Here is a 19,684-nt window from a genome sequence, read left to right as displayed (position 1 = left end):
GCTCCCCTCTTGCCTGCCCTAGGATTGAGTAACAGTTGCCGCTGGCTGGGGAGGTCTGGCCTCGGGCCTTGGACGTGACTTTGGTCAGCTGGGCCCAGCTTTCAGGCGGGGGTGGTCTTCGTCCCCTGGGGCCCCACCCTGCTCACTCCACGTCCCTACCCAGGACCCCCACCTGGACAAGTTCTTCACCCTGGTGCATGTCCTGGAGGAGGGGGCCTTCCCATTCCGGCTCAAGGACGCTGTGCTGAGCGAGGGCAACGTGGAGCAGGAGCTGCGGGCCAGTCTTGCAGCACTGCGCCTGGCCAGCCCCGAACCCCTCGTGGCCTTCTCCCACCACGTGCTGGACAAGCTCGTGCGTCTGGTCGTCAGGCCCCCGATCATCAGTGGCCAGATTGGTAAGCGGATGTGGCCTCAGACCTCAGTTTCCCCATCCAGCACATGGCTCCTCAGTCCTGAGGTCCTGAGGGAACTTCTATAGGTCCATTTACCTCTCTGGCCATTTGTCTCATCTGATAAATGACCCCCAGTCCCCTACACCCAGAGAAGGTCTTCTGTGACCCTTTGGCTGGGCACGGCGGCTCACGCCTGTCATCCCAGCACTGTGGGAGGCCGAGGCGGGCAGATCACCTGAGGTCAGGAGTTCAAGACCAGCCTGACCAACATGGAGAAACCCCGTCTCTACTAAAAATACAAAATTAGTTGGGCGTGGTGGCACGTGCCTGTAATCCCAGCTACTCGGGAGGCTGAGGCAGGAGAACTGCTTGAACCTGAGAGGCAGAGGTTTCAGTGAGCCAAGATCATGCCACTGCATTCCAGCCAGGGCAACAAGAGCAAAAATCCATCTAAAAAAAAAAAAATCTGTGACCCTTTAATGAGCACATGATCCCTCGAATCCTGATGTCTTTATATTTGGAAAGTGGGCGGGGAGGTGAGAGGCCTTGGGCCCTGGAACTTGACCTCTGCTTTGCCCGGCAGTGAACCTGGGCCGTGGAGCCTTTGAAGCAATGGCCCACGTAGTCAGCCTTGTCCACCGGAGCCTGGAGGCAGCCCAGGATGCCCGCGGTCACTGCCCACAGCTGGCTGCCTACATCCACTACGCATTTCGCCTGCCTGGCACTGAGCCCAGCCTTCCGGATGGTGAGTTCGTAGAAATCCCTGGGAGACAAGAAATATCTAGGAGAAGAGGCTGGGTGCGGTGGCTCACACTTGTAATCCCAGGACTTTGGGAGGCCGAGGTGGATGGATCATTTGAGGTCAGGAGATCGAGATCAACCTGGCCAACATGATGAAACCCTGTTTCTACTAAAAATACAAAAATTAGCTGGGGCCAGGCACAGTGGCTTATGCCTATAATTCCAGCACTTTAGGAGGCCAAGGCAGGTGGATCACTTCAGGGGGTCAGGAGTTCAAGACCAGCCTGGCCAAAGTGGTGAAACTCCGTCTCTACTAAAAATACAAAAATTAGCCAGGTGTGGTGGTAGGTGCCTATAATCCCAGCTACTAGGGGGGCCGAATCATTTGAACCCGGGAGGCGGAGGTTGCAGTGAGCCAAGATCATGCCACCGCACTCCAGCCTGGGTGACAGAGTGAAACTCCGTCTCAAAAAAAAAATTAGCCAGGTGTGGTGGCACACGCCTATAGCCCCAGCTACTCAGGAGGCTGAGGCAGAAGAATCACTTGAACGTGGGGAATGGAGGTTGCAGTGAGCTGAGATCACACCACTGCACTCCAGCCTGGGCTACAGAGCAAGACCCTGTTTCAAAAAAAAAAAAAAAAGGAAAGAAAGATCTGGGAGAAGAGCATCCAAGTAGTGAGAATAGCATGTGCAAAGGCCCTGAGGCCTCACGGGCCTTGGCTGGTTTGAGCAACTTGCAACAGAGATAATGTCTTGCCCACTTTTGCCCCATCCTTGGGCTGTGGTTTCTGTTTGCTTGGCTGGAAAATGATTTAGTCAGTCAGCAAGCCTCTTCAGTAGCTTGGAGTGGGGACTGAAGCTGGACCACCTGGATGCGAATCCTGGCCCTGCCACCTACAATCTCTGTGACCTTGAGCTTGTGACGTCACTTCTCTGAGCCTGTTTTTCCTTTTGCAAAACAGCAGTAATAATAGTACCCACCTCCGGACCGGGCGCGGTGGCTCAAGCCTGTAATCCCAGCACTTTGGGAGGCCGAGGCGGGTGGATCACGAGGTCAGGAGATCGAGACTATCCTGGTTAACATGGTGAAACCCCGTCTCTACTAAAAATACAAAAAACTAGCCGGGCGTGGTGGTGGGCGCCTGTAGTCTCAGCTACTTGGGAGGCTGAGGCGGGAGAATGGCGTGAACCCGGGAGGCGGAGCTTGCAGTGAGCCGAGATCACGCCACTGCACTCCAGCCTGGGAGACACAGCGAGACTCCGTCTCAAAAAAAAAAAAAAAAAAAAAAAAAAAATAGTACCCACCTCATGGGGGCGCTGGTCATAGTAAATGACATCATAATCCACACAAAATGGTTAGCACAAAATGGTAATCCCTCTACAGAGTTGGATTTTTTTTTTTTTTTTTTAATTTGCCAAATAAACACCAACCCCTATGTGTCAGGCATTATTCTCAAGGTTTTTTTCTTTTTTCTTTTTTCTTTTTTTTTTTTTTTTAAGAGTTGGGGTTGGCCAGGCGTGGTGACTCACAGCTGTAATCCCAGCACTTTGGGAGGCTGAGGCGGGCGGATCACCTGAGGTCAGGAGTTTGAGACCAGCCTGGCCAACATGGTGAAACCCTGTCTCTACTAAAAATACAAAAATTAGGCCGGGTGCAGTGGCTAATGCCTGTAATCCCAGCACTTTTGGAGGCTGAGGCAGGCAGATCACGAGGTCAACACATCGAGACCATCCTGGCCAACATGGTGAAACCCTGTTTCTACTAAAAATGCAAAAATGAGCTGGGCATGGTGGCGCATACCTGTAGTCCCAGCTACTCGGGAGGCTGAGGCAGGAGAATCACATGAACCCCGGAGGCAGAGGTCGCAGTGAGCCGAGATCGCCCTACTGCACTCCAGCCTGGTTACAGAGCAAGACTCTGTCTCATTAAAAAAAAAAAAAAAAAAAAAATAGGTGGGCATGGTGGTGCATGCTTGTAATCCTAGCTACTCAGGAGGCTGAGGCAGGAGAATTGCTTAAACCCAGGAGGCAGAGGTTGCAGTGAGCTGAGTTCACGCCATGGCACTCCAGCTTGGGTGACAAGAGCGAAACTCTCTCAAAACAAAAAAGGAACAGTCAGGGTCTTACTCTGTCGGCCAGGCTAGAGTGCAGTGTCACGATCATAACTCACTGCTGCCTTAAACTGCTGGGCTCAAGTAATCCTGTTGCTGGCTGGGCGCAGTGGCTCAAGCCTGTAATCCTTGCACTTTGGGAGGCCGAGACGGGCGGATCACGAGGTCAGGAGATCGAGACCATCCTGGCTAACACAGTGAAACCCTGTCTCTACTAAAAAATACAAAAAAATAGCCGGGCGAGGCGGCGGGCGCCTCTAGTCCCAGCTAATCGGGAGGCTGAGGCAGGAGAATGGCGAAAACCCGGGAGGCGGAGCTTGCAGTAAGCTGAGATCCGGCCACTGCACTCCAGCCCGGGCGGCAGAGCGAGACTCCATCTCAAAAAAAAAAAAAAAAAAGTAATCCTGTTGCCTCAGCCTCTCCAAGTAACCGGAACCACAGGTGTGCACTGCCATGCCCGGCTAATTTTTTCATTAATTTTTTTTTTTTTTTTTTTTGAGACGGAGTCTTGCTCTGTTGCCCAGGCTGGAGTGCAGTGGCCGGATCTCAGCTCACTGCAAGCTCCGCCTCCCGGGTTCACGCCATTCTCCTGCCTCAGCCTCCCGAGTAGCTGGGACTACAGGCGCCCGCCGCCTCACCCGGCTAGTTTTTTGTATTTTTTAGTAGAGACGGGGTTTCACCGTTTTAGCCAGGATGGTCTCGATCTCCTGACCTCGTGATCCGCCCGTCTCGGCCTCCCAAAGTGCTGGGATTACAGGCTTGAGCCACCGCGCCCGGCCATCATTAATTTTTTTGTAGGGACAGAGTCTTGCTATGTTGGCTGGGCTGGGCTTGAACTCTTGGGCTCAAGTGATCCTCCTGGCTTGCCCTCCCAAAGTGCTGGGATTATAGGCATGAGCCACTGTACCTGGCCTATTCTCAGTTTTTCAATGCCCCCCAAATCTCTGTGAGGCGGCAGTCATTATACTTATTTTATAGATGAGGAATTTGGAAGGTCAGAGAAGGAAAGTGATTTTGCAAAGATTAGCTAAGTAGGAAGGGACTGGGAGGCATCACATCAGGTGGGTGGGTGGTTGACCCTATTCACTCCATCCTCAGGGGCCCCTCCAGTGACAGTGCAGGCTGCCACACTGGCCCGTGGCTCTGGTCGCCCCATAAGCCTCTACCTGGCGCGTTCCAAAAGCATCAGCAGCAGCAACCCCGACCTCGCCGTGGCCCCTGGCTCTGTGGATGACGAGGTTTCCCGCATCCTGGCCAGCAAGGTAGGGCAACGGGGGCCCTGGAATCTCCAGGCTTAGTGGTTGTAGCTGCCGTGTGGGTGGGCAAAGAATCTCTGCTGATGAAACATGGGAAACAACAGAGACGACAACATGGATGAAGGCTTAACTCTGGGCAGCAGAGTTGGGCTGGGCTGTCGCAGGTTGTGGGGTATGGATCAGACTTGGTACTGAGCTCTGTACTCCATGACTGACCCGAGGACGATGGCAGAGCTTGGCGTGGCTGAACAAAGAGCAATATGTACCTAGTGTAGCAGGTGCATATACACATTCACTTCATGCATATGCCTACACAGGTGCATATACACATTCACCCCATGCATGTATGTCCACAGGTGCATATACACATTCACCCCTCACTTGCATATACCTACACAGGAACATGGGCACGTTCACCGTATGCATATATATACACGGGCACATATATATGTTCACCCCATGAATGTGTGGACACAAGTGTATATACACCATTCACCCCATGCATATATGTACACAGGTGCATATACACATTCACCCCACACATAACGCATATACAGACCTGGGTGTATATACACGTTCGCCCCACGCATATACAGACCCAGGTGCATATACACGTTCGCCCCACGCATATATAGACCCGGGTGCACATACACGTTCGCCCCACGCATATACAGACCCGGGTGCATATACACGTTCGCCCCATGCATATACATGTTTGCCCCATGCATATACATGTTTGCCCCACGCATATACACGTTCGCCCCATGCATATACAGACCCGGGTGCATATACACTTTCGCCCCATGCATATACAGACCCGGGTGCATATACACGTTTGCCCCACGCATACACAGACACAGGTGCATATACAGTTCCGCCCCATGCATATACAGACCCGGGTGCATATACACGTTCGCCCCATGCATATACAGACCCGGGTGCATATACATGTTCGCCCCATGCATATACAGACACGGGTGCATATACACATTCACCCCATGCCTCTACTTACGCAGGTGCATATACACAGTCACCCTGTGCCTGTATGTACACGGGTCCATATTCACCTCATGCATATACGTATACGGGTGTGTATACACATGCACCCCATGCACAGACGTACAGGGGTGTGTATGCATGCACCCATGGACCCACATACACAAGTATGTATAGGCATGCACCCAATGGACCTACATACATATGCACATTTTTCAGGATTTTCAGGACATATGATGATACATACGTGGGCACATTTTTCAGAATTTTCAGGACGTATGATGATACATACGTGGGCACATGTATGGTCCAGAACCATGTCCACGCTTGGTATTTCATGCTGCTTTCCCTGCCCTCCACTGGGGATGCTAGCACTTCTCCGTGTATCTCCAGGGCATCGATCGCTCACACTCCTGGGTGAATTCCGCTTATGCTCCAGGAGGCAGTAAGGCTGTGCTGCGGCGGGCGCCCCCTTACTGTGGGGCCGACCCCAGACAGGTGCCCTTCCTACCTGTCCCTGCACTTGTGTGACACCACCTCAGCATGAGCTCCTCCCACCTTCCTGGCTGCATCTGACTAACCTAAGGGGGCTGCCTGAAGGAGGTGGCAGACCCCTCTCCTGCCTTTGTGTGGGGCTGTGAAGTCTGTGTTTAGGCATCGCTGGGTCATCTTAACTGGCCTTTTGCTGCCACATAGGCCACAGTCTCAGATGGAGACAGAAGGCACAGGGATGATATGCAAATAGCATGCAAATGAAGTGCAAATCCAGTCACCCATAACCTCACTGCCCTGCATGGCCTATTCACCTCCCTTTAATCCACCCAGATCATGGGATTCTCAAAGGGCTGGACCGGAACCTCTCGGCTCCCCTATCCCGTTTAAGACAAAGAGCTCCCCTTACTTACCCTGCCTCTTTCCAGGTACCTGGTGTAGTGAAGGGCTTTGCCTCCAAACAGACCTGGGTTCAGGTCCTATCTCTGCTATGAGCTCACCCCATGCTCTGAGCAATTGGATGCATCTTCCCGAGCCTCGGTTTCTGCATTTGTAAAATGAAGATAACACTCCAATTTTTCAGATGCAGTTTGGACTCAAAATATGGTGCTCCCCCAGCAGTCCTGAGCCTGTGCTTGAGTTAGGGCTGAGGGCATTGCAGTGGGATTTTGTTGGGATGATAGATTCTTGGTCTGGCCTTGACCCTGAGCTTCTAACTAGTTGCGGAAATAGACATGGATCAAACAAATGCGTTAAGTGTATGATCACACAGCGTGGAAAGGAAGCAAGTAGCAACCGAATACCAGCTTCTCTCTGGGTGGTCTTGGGGGCTTCTCCGGGGGGTGACATCGTTTGCTGGGACCTGAAGGGTGAGATAGAGTCAGCTAGGGAAGGGTGGGTGGGTGTGGGTGTTGCAGGAAGAGGGAAAGGCATGTACAAATATTGGGACCAAGGTCAGAGGACTGTACACACAGAGAGCAGGCCACAGGGCTTGCTTCCTTACACACTTGGCCCTAGGGCCTCTTCCAGCTCGTGCCCATCACCAAAGCAACCTGTACCCTATGACAGGCCCAGGGGACTGTTAGCAGAACAAGCAGGGGGGCCTTAGGGCAGTCATTTCCTTGGATTGTTGGGAATCTGGAAATCTGGTAACACTGAGGCTGGGCCTTTTCAATGGAAGGCCCTCGTGGTGCACAGTGAGTTGCCAGGGCATGGCTGGGACTGGGGTAGCTGGAGAGCCCTCAATTGTCAGAGTAGGTCCCGGGGTTGGGTCAGCTCTGTCATCAGACCTCCTCTTCCTGCGAGCAGCCTCGCCTCCCAACCAGCGAAGGAGGAAGCAAGAGTGGAGCTTGAACTCCTCTGCCCATACCCATTTCACAGATGGGGATACTAAGGCCCAAGCCAGGCTTGGGCAGGGCCAGGCCTGGACCCTTGGACTGTCTCTGCTATTCCTGGCACCTCATCAACATCTCACCTCCTCTGTCCTTATCTTTCTGCCTTGTCTTTCTCCTCCTTCCCCATCTTGTGTTTAACCTCCTCTGTCCACACGCACCCTCCTGCACCTCTGCGTCCTCCTCTCTGTCCTCTAGACTCACTGACTCGGTCATACTCTACACCTCGTCCACACTCACTCTCACCTTCTCTGGCCACACACATTCTTGCTGTCTACACTGATTTCATCTCCTCTGCCTTCACCCCACACACCACGCACCCATTCCCAGCCTTCGTGTGTTCTCGGTCCTGCTCCATCCACACTCCTTCTGCCTATTGTGTTCGCACTGCTGTGTCACTGCCGTACCGTGTTTTCATTGTTATTCTCACCTCCTCTATCACATTCTTTTTTTTTTTTTTTTTTTTTTTTTTTTTTTTTGGAGACAGAGTCTCGCTTTTGTCACCTAGGCTGGAGTGCAATGGTGTAATCTCGGCTCACTGCAACCTCTGCCTCCTGGGTTCAAGCGATTCTCCTGCCTCAGCCTCCCAAGTAGCTGGAATTACAGGTGCCTGCCACCATGCTTGGCTAATTTTTGTAGTTTTAGTAGAGACGGGGATTCAACATGTTGGCATGTTGGCCAGGATGTTCTCGATCTCCTGACCTCATGACCCAACTGCCTCAGCCTCCCAAAGTGCTGGGATTACAGCATTCCTTTTTTTTTTGAGACGGAGTCTTGCTCTGTCACCCAAGCTAGAGTGCAGTGGTACCATCATAGCTCGCTGCAACCTCCAAGTCCCAGGGTCAAGCAATCCTCCTGCTTTGGCCTCCCGAGCAGCTGGGACTACCGGCACACGCCACCAGGCCCAGCCATATATATATATATGTATTTTTTTTTTTTTTTTTTTTTTGAGACGGAGTCTCGCTCTGTCGCCCAGGCTGGAGTGCAGTGGCGTGATCTCGGCTCACTGCAAGCTCCACCTCCCAGGTTCCCGCCATTTTCCTACCTCAGCCTCCCGAGTAGCTGGGACTACAGGCGCCGCCACCACGCCCGGCTAATTTTTTTGTATTTTTAGTGGAGACGGGGTTTCATTGTGTTAGCCAGGATGGTCTCGATCTCCTGACCTCGTGATCCGCCCGTCTCGGCCTCCCAAAGTGCTGGGATTACAGGCTTGAGCCACCGCGCCCGGCCTATGTATTTTTTTTTTCTTAGTAGAGTCATTATCTTACTATGTTGCCCAGGCTGGTCTTAAACTCCTGGGTTCGAGCAGTCCTTCTGCCCCAGCCTCCCAAAGTGCTGGGATAACAGGTGTTGAGCCACCCCACCCAGCCTCACGTTCTTCTCCCATACCCGCACACCTTGATCTTGACTCACCCAGCTCTCTCCAGCTACTCTTTTATTTGTCCCTGCCTCCACTGCTCTGTCTACTCCCACAGCACCCTGGCCATGCCAACCAGCCTCCCCTCCCCACCCACGCTGACCCATCTCTCTTTCCTGCCTGCCCCTACTGCCTGTCCATGGCCCTGACCCATCCATGTGGAAGCATTTCTTTCTCTATATTCACACCGACCCACCTCTTTTCCCCCATCCCTGTCTGCATGGACACGTCTTTCCTCCAACCACGTACCCCTTCACCTCATCCACACTAACCCTCTCCTCACCATCACATCCCATCATAGGCCATCGACCGCGCCTCTAGCCGAGCCTCCTCCTACCTCGAGGGTTCCTCCTCAGCCCCACCAGCCACCCAGCCGAGACCCACTGTACAGAAGGTAGTGGGGGGAAGGGTGGATGACTTCATTTTTGTCCTGGCCCCCAGCAAAGGGGTCCAGTGCTCCTCCCCCATCCAGAGCCCAAGGGGGTCTGGTGAGCCCAGGGAAAGGGCACGTCTACTCCTCTTACCCCTCTCCTCCTGCTTGGCTCCTGCTGCACTAACCCCGAGCCCTCCGGCTGCACCCTCCCCTGGCATGCCCTCCAGAGGGGGTGCGGGAAGGGGTGGCACCTTGCACTCTGTGACCCCTGCCTCTGTCCCCAGCTGCTTCACGAGGAGCTGGCTCTGCAGTGGGTGGTCAGCAGCAGTGCCGTACGCGAGGCCATCCTCCAGCACGCCTGGTTCTTCTTCCAGCTCATGGTGAGACCCCCGCCTCCCTGCCTGGTGGCAAGAGACCCCCAAGGGAGCCCCTTCCTTTTTTAAAGAGAGATGCCCCCTGGCCAGGCGCAGTGGCTCATGCCTGTAATCCCAGCACTTTGGGAGGCCGAGGCGGGTGGATCATGAGGTCAGGAGATCGAGACCATCCTGGCTAACATGGTGAAACCCCGTCTCTACTAAAAATACAAAAACATTAACCAGGCGTGGTGGCGGGCACCTGTAGTCCCAGCTACTTGGGAGGCTGAAGCAGGAGAATGGCATGAACCCAGGAGGCGGAGCTTGCAGTGAGCCGAGATTGCGCCACTGCACTCCAGCCTGGGCAACAGAGCAAGACTCAAAAAAAAAAAAAGAAAAAATAAAAAAAAGGAGAGAAGCCCCCTGAGATTGCACCTGAGATATTTGAGAAATGGCCCCAAGAGACCCCCCACCTAGGGAGGTAAGAAGCACTTAAGGTGGTGTCTCCGTGGAGAGACTGTACCTGAAACCCCCTTTAGAGAGAGCCTCCCTTCCCCATGAGACTGTTTAAGGAGAGAAACCATTAAGAGACCCTCACCTAGAGAGGAGACCTCCATCCTGCAAGAGATATTCCTGGATAGAGAGGGAAAGCTGTGGCTGGGCACAGGGGCTCACGCCTGTAATCCCAGCACTTTGGGAGGCCGAGGCGGGTGGATCACCTGAGGTCAGGAGTTTGAGACCAACCTGGCCAATGTGGTGAAACCCCATCTCTACTAACAATACAAAAGTTAGCCGGGCGTGGTAGCATGTGTCTGTGATCCCAGCTACATGGGAGACAGAGGCAGGAGAATCACTTGAACCCAGTAGGCAGAGGTTGCAGTGATCAAGATCATGCCCACTGCACACCAGCCTGGGCGACAGAGCAAGACTCCATCTCAAAAAAAAAAAAAGAGGGAAAGCTGTCTGATCAAGGTAGAGACATCCCTAAAACTCTTCAATAGGTTCTTTGAAGCCCCCTTCCCAGGGCCTGCTGGCCCCATCCCCTCTGGACCTCCAGTAAAGCTCCCTTCAAATCCAGTGCCTCAAGCCCCACCCTTTGTCCCACCTCTGGACTTTGCCCTGGGGAGACCTGCATAAGCCCCTCCCACACCCTCTCAGCCTTCCCGTTCTCTACACTCGGCCTGGGATGCTCACAGGATCTGCCCATGGCTTTCTCAAGCCCCACCCATAGGTCACAAACCCCATCTACATCCCTCAGGCCCCAACTTCTACCTGCAGCTACAGGGCTCAAACCTACCTTCAGCCCACCTCCCTTGCTACTAAAGCCCCACCCCTTCTGTCAAGCCTCCTCCACCCACAGCCTTTCAAGCCCCACCTACAGCGCTTCAAGCCCCACCCACAGCCCTTCAAGCCCCACCCACAGCCCTCTCACTCCACCCCCAGGTGAAGAGTATGGCACTGCACCTGCTTCTTGGCCAGCGACTAGACACACCCCGCAAGCTGCGCTTCCCTGGGCGCTTCCTGGACGACATCACTGCCCTGGTGGGCTCTGTGGGCCTGGAGGTCATCACCCGTGTCCACAAGGTGGGAGATGCAGGGTCTCAATGTGGGAAGAAACCTGAGGGAGGACATAGAGCCAGCCAGGTGGGGGCGCCAACCCTGCCCAGTGCTTCCTGGCTGTAAGACCAGGAATCTGCTTTGCTGGGTGGATCTGTTCATTCATTGTCTGTTTCTTGAGTGCCTCTGGTGTGCACAGCGAGCCAGCCAGGTGGGGGCGCCAATCCTGCCCAGTGCCTCCTGCCTGTAAGACTGGGAATCCCGGCCGGGCGCGGTGGCTCAAGCCTGTAATCCCAGCACTTTGGGAGGCCGAGACGGGCGGATCACGAGGTCAGGAGATCGAGACCATCCTGGCCAACACGGTGAAACCCCGTCTCTACTAAAAAATACAAAAAACTAGCCGGGCGAGGTGGCGGGCACCTGTAGTCCCAGCTACTCGGGAGGCTGAGGCAGGTGAATGGCGTAAACCCGGGAGGCGGAGCTTGCAGTGAGCTGAGATCGCGCCACTGCACTCCAGCCTGGGTGACAGAGCCAGACTCCGTCTCAAAAAAAAAAAAAAAAAAAAAAAGACTGGGAATCCCCTTTGCTGGGTGGATCCATTCATTCATTGTTTCTTGAGTGCCTCTGGTGTGCACAGCCCTGTGCTGGGTGTAGCAACATAACAAGAAACAAAACAGACCCAAATCCTTACCCTCGCTTTTAAGGGGAGACTTGAAGAAAGTGAGAGATCATTCCATGCAACGTCTGGGGAAGGAACATTCCAGGCAGGGAGAATAGCAGGTGCAAAGGCCCTGGGGCAAGACCATGCTTGGGCTACCAGGAGAGCAGTAAGGATGGCTAGATTGTAGTGAATGAGGAAGGAAATGAGGGTTGATGAGAGCAGGGAAGTGACAGGGCAGATCCATTAGCCCTTAGCACAGTCAGAGTATACAGCAAGTGCTCAATAAATGGATGTTGATGTTCGGAGACCCTGACAGTGGACTTGTTCAGGCCCTGGATTACCAATTCCAGTGCCCTCGGGGGCTAGGCAGGTAATACTAATCATAAGAGTAATAATATCGAGCATTTATTGAGCACTTACTATGTATCTAAGCACTTTATATGGACATCTTTTTTTTGTTTGTTTGTTTGTTTTGAGACGGAGTTTCGCTTTTGTTGCCCAGGCTGGAGTGCAGTGGCGCGATCTTGGCTCACTGCAACCTCCGCCTCCCAGGTTCAGGCAATTCTCCTGCCTCAGCCTCCCAAGTAGCTGGGATTACAGGCATGTGCCACCACACCTGGCTAATTTTGTATTTTTAGTAGAGACAGGGTTTCTCCATGTTGGCCTGGCTGGTCTGGAACTCCTAACCTTGGGTGATCCGCCCGCCTCGGCCTCCCAAAGTGCTGGGATTACAGGCTTGAACCACTGCTCCTGGCCTTGGATCGTATCATTAAATTTTCACAACAACCCATGAAGTTAGTATTATTGTTATCTCCATTTTACTGATGGGAAAACTGAGGCATCAAATGAATGAGTAGCTTAACCTTGTACCATATGACTGAGAAGGGGCAGAATGAGGTTTTTGAATCTGAGCCACCAGCTCCTGACCCCTCACTGTCAATACCAGTTTCAGCTAGGAAAGTGGCGCTTATGGTAGAGCAGAGGGCAGATGTCCCACCTAACAGGGGTGACCATCACTCAATCCAGCCAACAGAAACCCTGCAGAAATGTGGCTCAGCTATGGCCAGATGGGCTGTTTTTTTTGTTTGTTTGTGGGTTTTTTTTTTTTTTTTTTTTTTTGAGATGGAGTCTTGCTCAGTCGCCCAGGCTGGAGTGCAGTGGTGCAATCCCGGCTCACTGCAAGCGCCGCCTCCTGGGTTCATGACATTCTCCTGCCTGAGCCTCCCAAGTAGCTGGGACTACAGGCGCCCGCCGCCACACCTGGCTAATTTTTTGCATTTTTAGTAGAGATGGGGTTTTACCGTGTTAGCCAGGACGGTCTCGATCTCCTGACCTCGTGATCCGCCTGCCTCAGCCTCCCAAAGTGCTGGGATTACAGGCGTGAGACACCGCACCCGGCCGGCTGTTTTTGTTTGGAGATAGGGTCTTGCTCTGTTGCCCAGGCTGGAGTGCAGTGGTGTGATCATAGTTCACTGTAGCCTCGACCTCCTGGGCTCAAGGGATCCTCCCTCCTCAGCCTCCCAAGTAGCTGTGACCAGAGGCACAAGCCACCATAATTGGTTATTTATTTATTTATTTTTTAAGTAGAGTCAGGGTCTCACTATGTTGCCCAGACTGGTCTCCAACTCCTGAGATCAAGGGCTCCTCCCACCTTGGCTTCCCAAAGTGCCGGGATTACAAGCATGAGCCTCCATGCCTGGCCAGATTGTCTGGGAGTTTTTTGTGTGTGGTTTTGTTTTTGTTTTTATATTTGTTTTTGTTTGAGACACAGTCTTGCTCTATTGTCCAGACTAGAGTGTGGTGGCATGATATGAGGCTCACTGCAGCCTCAAACTCCTGGCCTGAAGCAATCCTCCCACCTCAGCCTCCAGAGTAGCTGAGGCTACCGGTGCATGCTACCATAACCACCTAATTTTTTTTTTTTTTTTTGTAGAGATGGGGTCTTGCTATGTTACCCATGCCAGGAGATGGCCTGGTTTCTAAGGAGAAATGGGACCTCTGGATTTGATGAGAACTTTCCAGATTTTTGAAATGGCATTCTGGCCCAGGCCAACCCTTGCACAATCGCATATGTCCTCCAAGCTGGTCTCAGAGGTTCTGGCCTTGTCTCACTGGAGCCTTCCCAAAGACTGACATTCCCAGGGGCTGATCCAGATGGTGAGGAAACTACCCCAAGAAAGAGATCCAGAGAAGACAATGCCCGTGATGATCCACTTTTTTTTTTGAGATGGAGTCTCGCTCTGTCCCCCAGGCTGGAGCGCAATGGCATAATCTTGGCTCACTGCAACCTCTGCCTCCCGGGTTCAAGCAATTCTCCTGCCTCAGCCTCTTGAGTAGCTGGGACTACTGGGATGTGCCACCATGCCCGGCTAATTTTTTTGTTTTTGTTTTTTTTTGAGACAGAGTCTTGTTTTGTTGCCCAGGCTGGAGTACAGTGGCACAATCTCTGCTCATTGCAACCTCCGCCTCCTGGGTTCAAGCGATTCTCCTGGCTCAGCCTCCCGAGTAGCTGGGACTACAGGTGCATGCCACCATGCCCAGCTAATTTTTTGTATTTTTAGTAGAGGTGGGGTTTCACCATATTGGCCAGGCTGGTCTCAAACTCCTGACCCTGTGATCCGCCCTCCTCGGCCTCCTAAAGTGCTAGGATTACAGGCATAAGCCACCATGCCTGGCTGGGTTGCAGGGATTTGACGGCCGCTGAGGCTAACTTGTGAGGTCTCAGAGTGGCTCAAGAGAGTACGAGGGCAGAACAAGTACCAGCTGAGCCTTGGGCCCACATCAGCCACCTCAGTGTTCCCCAGGCTTGCCAGGCACATCCTGCCTCAGGGCCTTTGCACTGACTGTTCCCTTTACCCAGGATGCCATTCTCCCCATGGCTCTTTGTTATCCTTCAGTATCTCTGAAAATGTCACCCCAGTCTGTTAAGGTTGGTGACAAGTAATTACAGGCCAGGCATGTTGGCTCACACCTGTAATCCCAGCACTTTGGGAGGCCAAGGAGGGCAGATCACCTGAGGTCAGGAATTCGAGACCAGCCTGACCAACATGGTGAAACCCCGTCTTTACTAAAAATGCAAAAATTGGCCGGGCGCGGTGGCTCAAGCCTGTAATCCCAGCACTTTGGGAGGCCGAGGCGGGCGGATCACGAGGTCAGGAGATCGAGACCATCCTGGCTAACACAATGAAACCCCGTCTCCACTAAAAATACAAAAAAATTAGCCGGGCGTGGTGGCGGCGCCTGTAGTCCCAGCTACTCGGGAGGCTGAGGCAGGAGAATGGCGGGAACCCGGGAGGCGGAGCTTGCAGTGAGCCGAGATCGCGCCACTGCACTCCAGCCTGGGGGACAGAGCGAAACTCCGCCTCAAAAAAAAAAAAAAAAAAAAAAAAATGCAAAAATTAGCCAGGGGTGGTGGCGCATGCCTATAATCCCAGCTACTCAGGAGGCTGAAGCAGGAGAATCGCTTGAACCCGGGAGGCAGAGGCTGCAGTGAGCCAAGATTACACCATTGCACTACAGCCTGGGCGACAGAGCAAGACTCTCTCAAAAAAAAAAAAAAAAAGAAAATAATTATGGTTTTTGCCATTGAAAGTAATTGCAAAACTGCAATTACTTTTGCACCAATCTAATATTGTCTTTGAAGCACATAGAACTATCTGACTATCTGAAATTCTTGTTTATTTTGTGTCTCCCTGCCCCCCCACCCCCCACACACACTGGACTGAGTTGGACACGCAGCGGGGATGGCATCTGCCTCATTCACAGGGCCTGGCACAGAGTAGATGCTCAGTAAAGCTCACATTAAATGGTGCTGAGAGGCTGGGTGTGGTATCTCACGCCTGTAATCCCAGCACTTTGGGAAGCCAAGGCAGGTGGATCACCTGAGGTCAGGAGTTCAAGACCAGCCTGACCAACATGACAAAACCCCGTCTTTACTAATACAAAAATTAGCCAGCCGTGGTGGTGGGTGTCTGTAATTCAAGCTACTGGGGAAGCTGAGGCAGAATTGCTTGAACCTGGGAGGCAGAAGTTGCAGTGAGCCGAGATCGTGCCACTGCACTCTAGCCTGGGCAACAGAGTGAGACTCCGTCTCAAAAAATAAATAAATAAATTAATTAATTAATTAAAATAAAAATAAATGATGTTGGGAGTTGATCAGTTAGGGCAGAGGCTAACTCGCTTCAACACAGTCACAAGTGATTTAAATAACCAAAGCTTATTTCTGAGCATTAAGTAGGTTATGGAGACATCACTGTGTGGGCCTGGCCCTGGCAGTTCCCCAGCACCCACCTGCTTCTGCCATGTAAGTGGCCACCTCACTTTCCCCTCAAATTCCATTGGCCAGAATTGGTCATGTGATTCCACTGCACGGGAGGCTGGGAAATGGTCTCTCCCCAGCTCTGAACTCTGGACAGAGAGGGCGAGAGGATCTTGCGGGGAGTCAGCCCATATCTGCCTTGGTGTCTTAAGGAGCATGGGAGAGGAAGGCAGCCTGAGGAGGGCAACCAGGAAGTCCCAGGGTCACCACAGCCCAGAGACAAAGGCTTTGGGGCAGTGATGCAGCTCCTAGGTGTGGCAGATGATCTTGACTCTGGTAAGAGTCAAGCCCCTGGCCGGGTGCAGTGGCTCGCGCCTGCAATCCCAGCACTTTGGGAGGCCGAGACGGGCGGATCACGAGGTCAGGAGATCGAGACCATCCTGGCTAACTTGATGAAACCCCATCTCTACTAAAAAATACAAAAAAATTAGCCGGGCGTGGTGGCAGGCGGCTGTAGTCCCAGCTACTCGGGAGGCTGAAGCAGGAGAATGGCGTGAACCTGGGAGGCGCAGCTTGCAGTGAGCCGAGATTGTGCCACTGCACTCTAGCCTGGGCAAGAGAGCAAGACTCTGTCTCAAAAAAAAAAAACCCAAGCCCCTGTGGGGGCTGAGGTTTGGGGAGGAGGTATGGCTGTGTGGGTTGACAGGCCCCTGTGTCCTCAGGATGTGGAGCTGGCCGAGCGCCTCAACGCCAGCCTGGCCTTCTTCCTCAGTGACCTTCTGTCCCTGGTGGACCGGGGCTTTGTCTTCAGCCTGGTCCGGGCCCACTACAAGCAGGTAGGAGTGGGCGTGGGCAGGGTGTACATGGCATGGATGGAAGGCGGAGCAATGTTGACATCACTGCTGGCCACCCCTCTCCTGCAGGTGGCCACGCGGCTCCAGTCGTCCCCTAATCCAGCGGCCCTGCTGACCCTGCGCATGGAATTCACTCGCATCCTATGCAGCCACGAGCACTACGTGACCCTCAACCTCCCCTGCTGCCCCCTGTCGCCCCCAGCCTCGCCCTCCCCCTCTGTGTCCTCCACCACGTCCCAGGTGGGCTGGCTTCACTTCTGCCTCCTCTCTTTGACCTACAACCTCTCACCTTCAGTCCATCTCCTATGGTTCCCTCATCTCTGTCCCTTTCACGGTGGACCACTGCCTAGGTGAATTGATCCCTTATGTTTGACTTTTGACCTCTGACCCTTCACCTCTCCTCTCATTCTCAGCAATTTCCCAGAAGGACTAACTTCTGATTTCTCTCCCCTAAATCCTAACTCCCAGCCCGGTGTTCCATGTGCTATTTCTCAGTCCTCTGACTTTTGACCCCATGCCCTGTTACATCACAGATGGGTTAACGTCCGCCTCTCATTTCTGGGCTTGAAACCCATACCCGCTGTCACCTCCAGATGACTTAACCTCAGTCTCTCATCTGTGGCTATTAGCACCATGATTTCTGTCACCTCCAAGATGGCTTTAATGGTGACCTCCCACCTCTGACCCTTGACCGCTGGCATCCCCCATTTTTACCCCACTCTGCAGAGCTCCACCTTCTCCAGCCAAGCCCCGGACCCCAAGGTGACCAGCATGTTCGAACTGAGTGGACCATTCCGGCAGCAGCACTTCCTAGCTGGTCTCCTGCTGACAGAGCTGGCGCTGGCCCTTGAACCTGAGGCTGAGGGGTGAGCAGAGGTCCTGTCTAGCCCCAGGGCAGGTAGGACATTTCAGGAGCCATGTCCACCCTGTCCTGAGCACCCCATTACCCCACAGGGCATTTCTGTTGCACAAGAAGGCCATCAGTGCTGTGCACAGCCTGCTATGTGGCCATGACACTGATCCCCGCTATGCAGCGGCCACCGTGAAGGCTTGTGTGGCTGAGCTGTACCTGCCGCTGCTATCGATTGCACGGGACACCTTGCCACGGCTGCATGACTTTGCTGGTCAGTGGGCCAGGGGAGGATGGGCTCACATGACCCAGGGACTTGGTCACAGGAGGCGCAGGATAGTAAAGGTGGGAGAACACAGTCAGAGATATGAGTATAGGCATTAGGATTAGCAGAGCAGGTTAAAGTGCTAGGACAGACGAGTCAAGTTATAACATCTCTGAGCCTCAGGTTTCTCCCCTGTAATGGGGACAGTAATAACACCAACTACTTCATAAGGTTATGTGGAAATGTGCGGGGCTGTAGTACTGAGATACTGTCAGCCTACAATAGACGGGAAATATTATTGTACCATTTATTATTTTCTTTTTTTTATTTTTTTGAGATGGAGTCTCACTCTGTCGCCCAGGCTGCAGTGCAGTGGCACGATCTCAACTCACTGCAAGCTCCGCCTCCCAGGTTCACGCCATTCTCCTGCCTCAGCCTCCCAAGTAGCTGGGATTACAGGCGTCTGCCACCATACCCAGCTAATTTTTTGTAATTTTAGTAGAGATGGGATTTTGCCACGTTGGCCAGGCTGGTCTCGAACTCCTGACCTCAGGTGATCCACCCCCCTCGGCCTCCCAAAGTGCTGGGATTACAGGTGTGAGCCACCATGCCTGGCCGTGAGGGAAGACTTCTGAAATTTGAGACAGGGACAGCACTTACCAAGGCTTTATCTTTTTCTCCCTCTGTCCTTCCCTGCCAGAGGGTCCAGGTCAGCGGTCAAGACTGGCCTCAATGCTTGACTCAGACACAGAAGGCGAAGGGGACATTGCGGGTACCATCAACCCCTCTGTGGCCATGGCCATTGCTGGTGGCCCCCTAGCCCCTGGCTCCCGGGCCAGCATCTCCCAGGGGCCGCCAACGGTGAGTAGGGAGGCTTGTCCCCATAGACATCATCCCCTTTGAATGGGAGAAGCCAGGTATCAAGATACAGATTGGCCAGGATTCATCTCACATGGAGAAAATGGAAATTGACTTTGATTCCTGTCTGGCCCCAGGCTTCTCGCGCAGGCTGTGCCCTCTCTGCTGAGTCAAGCCGGACCTTGCTGGCGTGCGTGCTGTGGGTGCTGAAAAATGCCGAGCCGGCGCTCCTGCAGCGCTGGGCCACTGACCTGACACTCCCCCAGCTGGGACGTCTCTTGGACTTGCTGTACCTCTGCCTGGCTGCCTTCGAGTACAAGGTTCGAGGGTGTCGGCAGGAGATAATGGGGGAGGCAGGCTAAAGATGTACCCAGGGACCCAGGGTGCTGCAGGCTGAGTGGGAAGGGGTGAACTGTCTTTGTGCAGAGGACTCTGTGGGACTGAGAGTAAAGGGGTGGATTGTTTCTGTGCCGAGGCAAGGAATAAAGTCAGAAATGCCTTTGTGAATAGAATTTGGAAGGTGGAGGCCAGGCACAGTGGCTCATGCCTGTAATCCCTGCACTTTGGGAGGCTGAGGCAGGTGGATCACCTGAGGTCAGGAGTTCAAGACCAGCCTGGGCAACATGGTGAAACCCTGTCTCTTCTAAAAATACAAAAAATTACCTGGGTGTGGTGGCACATGCCTGTAGTCCCAGCTACTCGGGAGGCTGAGGCAAGAGAATTGCTTGAACCTGGGAAGCAGAGGTTGCAGTAAACTGAGATCATGCCACTACACACCAGCCTGGGCAACACAGTGAGGCTCCATCTATGGAAAAAAAAAAAGAAAGAAATTTTTTTAAAAAGGCCTGGTGCAGTGG

At 53.2% G+C, this 19,684-nt stretch overlaps 1 protein-coding gene across 18 annotated transcripts in view; it reads left to right on the top strand.

The window, feature by feature from the left end:
* The window catches only part of DOCK6 (dedicator of cytokinesis 6), a 63,486-nt gene that overhangs the window by 26,327 nt on the left and 17,475 nt on the right, over positions 1 to 19,684 (top strand). For 6 of the 18 annotated variants that reach the window (XM_077977266.1, XM_028838704.2, XM_028838703.2 and 3 more), the window contains exons 20-32: positions 164 to 395; positions 976 to 1,137; positions 4,345 to 4,508; positions 5,892 to 5,996; positions 9,100 to 9,192; positions 9,456 to 9,551; positions 10,968 to 11,108; positions 16,723 to 16,836; positions 16,924 to 17,094; positions 17,581 to 17,720; positions 17,809 to 17,978; positions 18,670 to 18,830; positions 18,965 to 19,147. In XM_077977266.1, coding sequence (XP_077833392.1) covers positions 164 to 395; positions 976 to 1,137; positions 4,345 to 4,508; positions 5,892 to 5,996; positions 9,100 to 9,192; positions 9,456 to 9,551; positions 10,968 to 11,108; positions 16,723 to 16,836; positions 16,924 to 17,094; positions 17,581 to 17,720; positions 17,809 to 17,978; positions 18,670 to 18,830; positions 18,965 to 19,147 — 1,932 coding nt within the window. The remainder of the gene's footprint in view (positions 1 to 163; positions 396 to 975; positions 1,138 to 4,344; positions 4,509 to 5,891; positions 5,997 to 9,099; positions 9,193 to 9,455; positions 9,552 to 10,967; positions 11,109 to 16,722; positions 16,837 to 16,923; positions 17,095 to 17,580; positions 17,721 to 17,808; positions 17,979 to 18,669; positions 18,831 to 18,964; positions 19,148 to 19,684) is intronic. The other 12 variants (XM_028838706.2, XM_077977267.1, XM_028838705.2 and 9 more) reach the window with 3 other exon arrangements.

The sequence above is a fragment of the Macaca mulatta genome, chromosome 19 (genome assembly GCF_049350105.2).
Source record: "Macaca mulatta isolate MMU2019108-1 chromosome 19, T2T-MMU8v2.0, whole genome shotgun sequence".
Classification (NCBI taxonomy): domain Eukaryota; kingdom Metazoa; phylum Chordata; class Mammalia; order Primates; family Cercopithecidae; genus Macaca; species Macaca mulatta.
Note: the sequence above shows the minus strand (reverse complement) of the source record. Positions and strands in the feature narration are given on the sequence as shown.